The sequence below is a fragment of the Fukomys damarensis genome, unplaced genomic scaffold, assembly GCF_012274545.1.
Source record: "Fukomys damarensis isolate Sample0158 unplaced genomic scaffold, DMR_v1.0_HiC HiC_scaffold_9, whole genome shotgun sequence".
Lineage (NCBI taxonomy): Eukaryota > Metazoa > Chordata > Mammalia > Rodentia > Bathyergidae > Fukomys > Fukomys damarensis.
The window spans coordinates 27,543,172-27,554,057 of NW_022900921.1; the positions used below are offsets into that span (position 1 = coordinate 27,543,172).

At 48.0% G+C, this 10,886-nt stretch overlaps 1 protein-coding gene across 1 annotated transcript in view; it reads right to left on the bottom strand.

Moving 5' to 3' along the window:
* Gprin1 (G protein regulated inducer of neurite outgrowth 1) overlaps window positions 1–10,886 on the bottom strand; it is a 24,132-nt gene that overhangs the window by 1,692 nt on the left and 11,554 nt on the right. The window contains exon 2 of the mRNA XM_010622303.1: window positions 1–2,360. Coding sequence (XP_010620605.1) covers window positions 1–2,317 — 2,317 coding nt within the window. The 5' untranslated portion in view covers window positions 2,318–2,360. The remainder of the gene's footprint in view (window positions 2,361–10,886) is intronic.

Below are 10,886 nucleotides of genomic sequence, written 5' to 3' on the forward strand. Positions count from 1 at the left end.
CGTCCCAGGATGGCGCCTTGGTGAAGTTGTCACGAGTCCGTGGCCTCTGCGGGGGTGCAGTGGCCTCCGCTCGAGGGCTTCTCTGGGCCCCAGCAGCCGCCAGGTCTTTCTGGCAGGCCTCAGTGCTGGGGACCGACTGGGGCTCCACACGGCTGCTCCCGCCAGCCCAGAGAAAGGGGGCCGTGCTGCAGGGTTTGCCGTCTGATTGCCTGGAAGAGGAGGGCTTTGCCTTTTCCGGGGACAAAAGGACCATCTTTCCCGAGCACGGAGACTCTGCTTTTCTCGGAGATGCAGAGTCAGCCTTCCCCTGGAACGCCGTCTCCACCTTCTCAGCCCCAAGGAGCTCTACTTTCTCTGAAGATGAGGGCACGGGATCCATCTTCTTAGAGGCCCGTGGCTGCTCCTTCGGCAGAGACAAGGCCTCTGCTTTTCCTGAAGCCGAGGCACCCTCATGCCCAGAGGGCTTTGTTTCTGTTTTGCCCCCAGCCTTCTGCTCTACTCTCCCCAAGGCCCTGGTTTCCACTTTTGTGGAGTTCACAGGATTCTCCTCTAGAAAGAGGGGATCTACCTTTCCCCGTGGGGCAGCTTCTACCTTTCCCACTGGGCCCATGGGATCCATTTTCTCCAGCGCTATTTTCCCTGGGGCTGTCTTTCCTAAAGACACAGAGTCCATATCTCCAGAGGGGACAGTTTCTACTTTTCCCCTGCTCGAGGGATCTACTTTCCCCGAGGCTGTGGGACTGGCCTTCTCCAAGGACTGTGGATCTCCTTTCCTGTCAGTCACTGCCTCAGCTTTTACTGCAGATGGGGGACCCCTGGAGCCCAGGGATGTGAGAGCCCCTGGACCTGAGGACACAGGGTCAGTCTTTACTGAAGACTCAGGGTTCACTTTTCCAGAAGGTGATGTTTTTATGTTTTCTATGACTAGGGGATCCACCTTTTTGGAGGACACTGGGTCCTCTTTTCCTGAGCATACAGTTTCTGTCTTCCCCATGGACACATGTTGTGCCTGCCCAGGAGACAAGGGCTCTGGCTTTCCTGAGGACGTGGGATCTGCCTTTCCCAAGGAGACTGGATCCATCTTGCTTGAAGACACAGGATCTACATTTTTCACAGATGTGGGACCCATCTTTTCTGAAAACACAGGACCTACCTGTCCAGCAGACACTGTTTTTATCATTCCCATAGCCATGGGACCTCCCTCTCCTGAGGAGGCAGGGTCCATCTTTCCCAGGAACTGAGGATCCTCTTTTACAGAAGACACAGTTTTTGCATTGCCCATACATGCAGGATCCATGGTCTCCAAGTGTGTAGAATCCACCTTGCCCAAGGACCCAGAAGCCACTGTTGCAGAGGACATAGGCTCTGTCTTGCCTGATGACCCTGGAGTCAGCTTTCCCAAGAGGGCAGGATCTATCTTTTCTGTGGACACAGAATCTATGCTCTCCAAGGAAGTAGGATTCACTTTGCCTGAAGGCCCAGAATGTCTCTTTTCCAAGAACAAAATATCTACCTTTCCAGGGGATATAGTGCCCACCTTTTCTGAGGACACAGGGTGCTCCTTCCCTGGGGATGCAAAATCCATGTTGCCTGAAGATACAGGGTCTACCTTTCTCAGAGACCCAGCATCCTCCTTTGTTGGTGACACTGTGTCCACCTTGCTGGAGCACATCAGATCTACTTTTCCTAAGGATCCAGGATCTCCCTTCCTTGAACTCATGGTATCTATCTTTCCAGGAGTCACAACATCCCCTTTTCCAGAGATCACAGTCTCTGTCTTTCTCGTCAACATGGGATCTGCTTCCATTGAGGACCCAGCATCTTCCTTGCCTATGGAAGTGGGATTGGCTTGCTTTGAGGACTTGGAATCCATCTTCTCCAATAGCATAGGATTTCTCCCCTCTAAGGACGTGGGATGAGTTTTCACTGAGGACACAGCGTCAGGCTTCCCAGTGAAGGTGGTTTCTGGTATCCCTGAGGTTGAAGCTCCATGTGTCCCTAGTGTCTCCTTGGTAGTTGCCTCCTGAGGAGGGATACAAATGGAAGAAGGGTAGGCTGAGCTCCCAGAAGGCCCCTCAGAGCAGGAGGTCCCTTCCCCAGCCCCACTGGGATTGCTGTGTCTAGAGTCCATGCTTGGGCTTTGGTCAGGGGTGTGCTTGAGGGGTGCAGGGCTGGCCTTTTGTTGGGAGGGGAAGTAGTCCCTCATGGCCAGGCCCCCAGCACCCAGGCTCCCATCCTGTGGGCTGCAGAAGGACTCTGAGGGGCTGGATTCCTTCTGAAGCAGCTGCAGGCAGGCTGGGTCTTCAACACTGTTCATTTGCCCTCACGGCCATACTTGAGTCTAAGGCTGCTATCTGGTTCTGAAACACAAGGAGAATAGACTCAGGCTTAGGGGAGATTTGGTGGGGAAGCAGCCTCCATACACACCTTTTCCAGCTCATCCTCTTCCTAACAGCCTAGCTTCCTCACTGAGCCCTCTCTCCCTCCCTCCCTCCCTCCCTCTCTCTCTCTCTCTCTCTCTCTCTCTCTCTCTCTCTCTCTCTCTTGTCCCCTTCTGCCCAGAGAGCTTGGTCTAAAAACATGAATGCTACCACATCACTCCCCTGCTTCATTGCACTCCATAGCCCTCTGGATAGGGGGGCATTCAAAGCACGGCACAATTTGCCCACAGCCTTTCACATTAACCTACTGTCTCTCCACCCTTGCCAGCCTACCCCATGCAATATGCTACCCAGAAGTTATGCATTGCCCCTAGGGCAACTCTGCAAACTCTGATGCCACAGGGGCCAGAATGGTCATTTATGCAGATTGAGTGTAAAGCAAGAGGGAATTGTGTATGTAACTGTAGTGCATATTTTAAAAGTACCAATAAATTCAATAAAAAAGGGGGAATTGTGTAGACTACAGCAAATTGCAGTATGCATGCCTTGTCTAAATGGGACCTTGACTCTGTGAGCCAAATACTGTCCTGGAGAAATGAAACCTAGTGGGAAATCTAGACTTTAATGTAAAATATGCTAATTAATTCAAGATTTAAATAAAAAACCTGAAACACTATGTGGGCCAAAGAAAACATGTCTGTAGGCCACCAGTTTATGTCTGGGTAGGCTCTGGAGAGTTGTGAATGGTTTATAGTCAAGAAAAGGACACAGTCAGATGTGTGTGTTTTCAAAGATTCTCTAGGATGATGTGGAGGCTGAGCATGAGGAGGACAGGGGCTGGCCAAGAGCTATGGGGAGGCAGGTCAACAGTTCACTCACTCAAGCAATTCCTCATTCATTCAAATAGCCCCCTTTCTGCAGTAGGTCCTGAGCAGCACCCTGAGAGGGTGCTTGGGTGAGGATGGCACAGCAATGAAAGGTGTAAGAGAAGAATCAAGAGATCCAGAGAAAATGAAGAAGAACCAATGGCTATAGTTGGTGATCTACCTTCGATTATGGTCACTGCCCCAGGCTAACCCCCACTGTATCTTATCTGGGTTGCCCTTGCTTTTTTCTTTCACTCATCCAGGTTATTCTTAAACAGCCACCCAAGACAGATCATATCCTGCCCAGAAGCATACAATGTCTTCCTTTCTCACACAAAGTAGAAGCAAACTTCCAGGAACTCACAAGACACTGCATTTTCTGACCCCATTGCCTCTTATGGCCTTTTTTTCTACTACTCTCTTTTCCATTATGTTGCTTCAGTCCCCTTGTGGTGGCTGCCACACTGATCTTGGATACCCTCTGCCTCAGGGTCTTTACAATAGATGTTTCCTTTGCAGGAATGCAGGGAGAGGGTGCTGGGTGGCAGGTGTGGACTGCAGATATCTGACTGGCCCATTCCCTGAGTCCTTTCCTGTCCTATCCTGTATAAAACAGGTAGCAGTCTTTGTCCACTTGTCTCACTGAGTTTTTCTCTATAGTACCTGGCACCATCTGACATTACATACATTATATATATATATATTCATTATTTATGGTTTGTTTCTCTCATTAGAATGCCAGCTCTAGGAGGGTGAAGACATTCTTGTGCTCACTGATATGTTCTCCAGCGTCAAGAATAATGACACAGTAAATAAGCTCCAAATAAATACTCATTACACAAATGACTGAATAATCTTTCTAAGATGTAGGTCCAACCACACTTCTCTGGGTCAAAGCTCTCCTCAGTCATGTTAGGAAATTAAGTTGGTTGTAATTTTTTGGAAGGACATCTATGATTTTTCTATCAAAATTTATAATGCACATAGCATTTAAGCCAGCAAGCTTACTTCTACGGATGGTCCCTGAAGATACAGTGGTAGTGCATCAGGGGCACAAATGCATGGCTGGTACTGAGAAGAAAACCAGGGAGCAGGGCCTGTGACATGGGACAATCACTCAGAACAGCAGATAGCTGCTACAACATGTGGAGTGGTAAGGGAAGAGGCTCAAGGTAAACTGAACAACAACAACAAAAGGACATGTAGGGTTCAGCATAGCTTCTAGGGTCCTGTGCATGTAGCCAAGGAGAAGATCAGACACATATGTCTGGGTGTATTTATAAGGAGAAAATTTCCAGATGGAATCCCACAAAACTTTAAGTGGTGATTGTGTCTTGGAAGTAAGACAAGGGATCTGAGGGTGGGAGAGACTTTTCTTTGTATGCCCCTTTGAGATGTTTGAGTGTTGGTTACACATGCACAAAGTACAGTCATGCCTTACTTAACAACTGGGGTATGTTCTGAGGAATGTCTTGTTGGCAATTTTGTCATTGTAGACCATCATAGAATGGACTTACCAACAATCACATGGATGGTCTGGATCAATACTCAGTGTAGCCATTTGATACAATCAAGATATGTGCTAAGCAAAAGATGGATGAGCCTGCTGCTGGAGTAACACAGCATACTGTCTTGTACTAAACTTTATTTTTATTATTTACTGGGATTGAGATTTACTTGGGATTGAGCCCTGGGCATCTGTACTGAGCTACAGCCCCATCCGTTTTTTGGTTTTAGTGCTGGGGATTAAACCTATGACCTTGCACCTGCTAGGCAAATGCTCTGCCTTGAGCCACACTCCAGCTTCCCAATTCCTCTTTAGATTTAATTAAATTTTTATAACTTTGAGACAAGGTCTAAGCTGCTAAGTTGACCAAGCTGACCATGAACTTGCAATCCTCCTGTGCCAGCTTTCCAGAGTGTGAGGATCACAAGCATGTATCACCATGCCCGCCTAACTTTATTTGTTAATAGGTAGGAGTATGCTTCAAAATAATAATAAAAAGTACAGTATACTACATACATAAGCTAGTAACATTGTTACAATATATCATAATCAAGAATTATGTACTGTGCATAACTATGTGATATACAACTGGCAGCAGAGTACATTTATTTATACAAGCGTCACTATAAGCATGTAATGGGTTGTGCTAAGATATTACAAAGGCTTCATTATACTCTTATGGGATTACCACTGTGTATATCAATGTATCAGTGACCAAAATGTTATGTGGTACTTAACTGTGCTTTTTTTTTAAAAAACAAAAAAATAGAAACTTTTTAACAACTATCACCTTCAGTCCATCTCCTGAATGTACTTCTAAAGCCCTCCCTACCCACCTTTTTGCCTGCTGGGATGTATCTTTCATTACCTACCTACTCCTACCCTCAAAGCATGTGCACACACGCACACACACGCACACACACACACACACACACACCCCATGGAGACACCTCTTTGGGTTTGTCCATTAACTCGACAGCCATCTCAGGATCTGCTGGGGTAGTCTTTCCCTCCTCTTTGTCTGGCTACTGCTTCTTAAACCTCCAGGTCTCCAAGTAAATGCTTCCTTTTCTAGTGAGTCTTCTTTGCCTACCAATTTCCTGTGTTCCATGGCCTCTTGTTTTTTGCCTAATCAGAATCATATCACTCTGCATGACCCATTTATACCTCCTCAACTAGACCTTAAGTTCCTGAGTGGGAGCTCCATTCATACAGTTTACTACTGGGTTTCCCAGGGTTTGAGGTTGAAACCTGGGCAGGGGGTTGGGAATCATCACAAAGATGGGGATACAAGAGCCCAGACAGGATGAGGATGAGTAGAATAGTTTTTTTTTTTTGTGTGTGTGTATGTGTGTAGTTCAACTGGGGTGTCTGTGGGGTTTATTGGGGTTATGTGGGAATCAGGTGGGAGACAGGTCTAAAGCACAAGAGAGATTTTGGCTGGAATTCTTTGGATCTGATTTTCATTGCGTTAAAAGGAGGTGTTGGAAAGTTACCAGTGTTCCAGAGCGAGAAAGGCATCAGATTAGAGTGGTATAGGTGGTCTTTGGTTATAACAGTGACATAAGAAAAACAATAGAGCAAGGGAGGCGATTAAAGACTCTTGACATCCTCAGAATGAGGGAGACTAGAGGGAGTGGTGGGGACTATGGCAAACTGGAGAGGATTCATCCCTTCTTTTGCGGGGGTTGAGACAGGGTCTCACTATGTAGTTGAGACTGAGCTGGAACTCACTATGTAACCCAGGCTGGTCTCGAACTCACAACAATCCTCCTGCCTCAGCCTCCCGAGTACTGGGATTATAGGTGTGCGCTACCACACCCAGCCTAGGATTCATCCCTTCTAAAGGGGTAACACAGTTCCTTTCAATTATGGCCAGATAGGAATTCATCCATTCGCCCAACATTTATCAGATGTATATGTAATATTCTAGGCACTGTTCTTGGTGTTGGGGATATAATAGTAAGGACTGTATGGCCCATGTGCAGAAGTATTGGACGGTGCAAAAACAGGGAGCAAATGACTGATATAATTTCAAATACTAGGTGCTATGAAGACAAAGGAGTTGGCAGCTGGTTTGGATATGCGGTAAAGAAAGACTTCTCCAAGGATAGCACCTGAGCCAACCATGAAAAGGCCAGAGTGGCTGAAGCAGAGCTAGAGAGGGAGGAAGGGAGAAAAATAGGCAGGCAGTTGAGCATGGCTTAGGGAGATGGGAGCTTATCTATCCTAAGGGGCCTGGGAAACCCCTGGAGTGTTTTGAGCAGGGTAGTGAATGGCTTCTACTTGGCCAGGTGTAGTGATTCATTGAGCAAAGTCATAAATCTGGATTTTAAATATTTTAAATATTAATGTGTGTGCATGTGTGTTATCAGAGATTGAACCCAGGGCCTTCACAGTGAGCTACATCATCAGTCTCCTTGCTTTTTTTTTGGTACCATGGATTGAACTCAGGACCTTGTGATTGTGAGGCAGGCGGTGGAACCACTGAGATAAATCCCTAGCCCAGTCTCCTTGCTTTTTAAAGATTTATTTTGAGACAGGGTCACACTAAGCTGCTTGGTTATGCAATCTGGGCTTGAACTTGCAATTCCCCTGCCCTAACCTCCTAGAGTGCTGGATTACAGTTAGCTTTTTTGTTTGGTACTGGATATTGAACTTGGGACCTTGTACTTGTGAGGCAGGTGGCAAATCACTGAGCTAAATCCTTGGCTAGCTGGTTCATTTTTAAGATGACATGAAGACCAAACAAAATGCTCCTGTAGACCAGTTTTAACCCTGAGCCCTGGCCTGTGACCTGTGATCTCTCTGGTGCCAGGGTCTGTGGAAAAGCCTGTTATAAGCCAGAAAACGAGGCAGATTAGCAAGAGAAGGGGCTCAGGTGCTGGTAAGGGCTAAGATCTGCTTCCCATGCCAGCCTTGGTTTCCTTCTCTGGAGAGTAGGAATCTGACAGGATAGGGAGTTTAAGCTGCAGCCTAGAAGGAGTCAGAAAAGGCTGTAGGAGAATTGCTCTTAGTGCTCACTATCTCTCATTCCAGCCCTGGTGGGCCAGCTCTGAGGTTCCCACACACCAGCCCAACCACTAAGATCGTCCCTTGGGCGGGAGCCCCACACAAAGTCCAGACAGTTCACCACTTCCAGCTCTATGGCCCCAAGCGAGGCCGTGACCTCCCTGGGGACCCTGAAGAGTCCGCCCTGTGCCCCCCAGGGCTGCTGTGAGAATTAAGGGGTGTGCAGGCGTTGCTCACTGTAGGGCTGGGCTGTGTACATGGAAGGCCTGTGTTTATCTACTCAGCCTGTCAGAGCCCAGCTGTGCTCCCAGGCGGGGGCAGGGGGAGAGGGCCTGCAGCAGACACTCAAACTAGCACAATCTGGCCTTCAGATATGCCGGTTTGACCCAAAGTGCTAGAATTTTTAAAGTCAATTTAAAATAAATGCATGTACTGATCAATACTTAAAAATTAGAAGATTTTGTGCGAGAATCAGATTTCCAGATTATCCTGGGAAACTAAAATTTGGCAATGTGAGAATGCTTCCTGCATGGCAATGGTCAGCTGGAGCCTTGAAGGGCTCCTTAGTTGAGCAGGGACTCTCCAGTTAGCCAGAATCCCCACTCCTTCCTATGGGTAGTCCTTGGGCTGACTAGTGCCATCAGTCACTGCATTTGCAGCCAGGTGTGGTAGCACACACCTGTGATTCCAGCATTCAGAAGGCTGAGGCAGGAGGACTGAAGTAGTGAGTTCAAAGTCAACCTGTGCTACAGAGTGAGTTCAAAGTCAGCCTAAACTACAAAGTGAGACCCTATCTTGAAGAAGGAGGAGGAGGAGGAGGAGGAGGAGGAGGAAGAGGAGGATGACAACTCACTGCATTTGCACAATCACTTTTCTTATAGCTAGCCCCTCATGTGTGCTACTCTCCTGGCCTGCTGGCCACCTGTTTTGACCCTTGACTTAGATGCCAAGAAAGTCAGGAAGTGTCCTTGTACAGACATTGTACATCTGCCAGGCAGGTGCTTTATTCCTGTTTTCCAGAGGAGGAATCTGAGGTTCTGAGAGGCAGGTCTGGCCCAGCTGGTCATGTTCTGTCTTTGTAAACCTCAGTGGAAGAGGCTAGCTTCCAAATTCTGAGTAGAAAGATGTGGGGTTAAGTTCCAGTTTAGTTATATAGTTGCTTTGTGACTTTGGGTAATTTTTTCCTACTTCATAGACCTCAGTTTCCCAATCTATGAAATGAGGGCTATCTGCCTAAAGAACAATGCCAGAGGTGCTGCTCCTCAATACCCCTTTCTGGCTCTAAATGAAACCTCAGTACCTTCTAGCCATTACTCTAAGACACAGCCAAGGCCTATGGTTCCACCTCCTCTCTTCCCACCCTCCTTCTAGAACCCAATTACACTGCTTTTCCTCTGTGTGCTCAGCTCGGGCCCAGAACTCTCAGGTTCATTTTGTCATCTGGACTCTGCAATAATCTCATGAGGGGAGAATTATCTTCCCATTTCACAGTTGAGGACACTGAAGTTAGGAGAAAAGACTTGACCAAGGACACACAACTGAGGGGAGGAGGGGTCAAAGTCAGCTATGTCTGAGCTTGAAGTCTGGTTTCTTCCCACGATGTCCACAAAGATCTTGGGTACTAACGCTTGGCTCTTAAATCTCTTTCTGTTCTTTGAGGTCAGGCCAAGGCTCCTCTGAATCTCATGGACCTCAGAGGCAACAGTGCCAGGGAGTACGCAGTAGAGGAAGCAAATGTCCCTACATACATACACCCACCTGTGGGAACACACACACATCCTATGAACAGATGAGCCTGTACACAGGTGTGTGGGACTTAAATAAAGTAAAAGATTGAGATAACCCTAAGTATATAGGGTGATTCACCTGATGTCCAAGGAAGTGAGCAGACTACTTGAAGACTGCACCATCTTAGGCAGGAAAATCTTGATATATATGTCTCCTTTTGTGTGGAATGGCCCATGTACGTGTTTGCATCTCCAGGGAGTCCCTTGGACTCTGTGCACATGTGTGACCACATAGCCTTGCAGTCCCATTCGTGGGAGTGGCAGCCTGGGTGTGTATGCAGGCACGTGTGTCCCATTTGCAAGCAGAGTAGCCCTGTGAATGCACAGAGACCTAGCTAGCCTGTTTCTTTCTCTTTAGGATTTCCTCCTAGTCTGAGTCTGGAGCCATCCCTACACCCTCAATCCAGGGCCAGGGTTGCCAAGCACCTGCAAGCATCTCCTCCCATGGTAACAGGACGAATAAAGGCTGGTGAGGTTTTGGCAGGCATGTGTGCCTGTGAGTGTGTGTGCAAATCCTAGTCTGCTGCCTTCTGTCCCCTCTTCTCCTAGGGCCTTCAAAGGAGCAAAGGGTCCTGCCTGGGGCTGTAGGGAGAGAAGCACTGTAGCAAAGGGTGACAGACCTTCCAGAAACACCCCTAGTGATGGAGAACCTTTTAGAGCTTTCAGTGATAGAAACAGCCCGCTATGGCATGGGTGCCATGGGTTTGTCACCACTACCCTAGACCACTGCCCATCTGTTCATCTGTCCATCCATCAACAGGAGGACAAGAATGGTTGTGTAAACTTGGGCTAATGTGGGTGGGGGTGAACAACAAGCTGAGAGAGAGCACGGGTGTATCTGTGACAGGGAGTGTGTTCATAAGTGTGATGACCTACTCCAGCGTCTAGGGGCACACGAGGGACACCATGAGCAGTGTGAACAGGTACAAGCAGGTCAGAGTAGGCTGCAAAAGTGGCCGCAAGAGTGATCAGGAACCGTTGTTAATATGCTATGATCCACAATGGCTGGTGTGAGTGCGTAGCTGTGCCTGGGTGTGTATGTAAGTCTCCCACTTGTGTACTAGGTGGGTACACAGGTGACCTCACTTATGACTCTCATGGAATGACCAAGGGCCATATGTTGGGCGGGCAGGCGCCTGCGTGAGTGTGTGCGTGCGTGTGTGCGTGTGTGTGTGTGTGTGTGTAAGACCTGTTGGCCTCGCCTGGGGTTGAAGCGCCTGTGAATGCGGTGAGTGTGTGACTGCATGCCACACTGGGTGTGCAACGGTGAGTGTGCTTAGTGGTGCAAATAGAGAGACTCGAGCACCAAGCTCGCTCCAGAAAGGAGATGGAT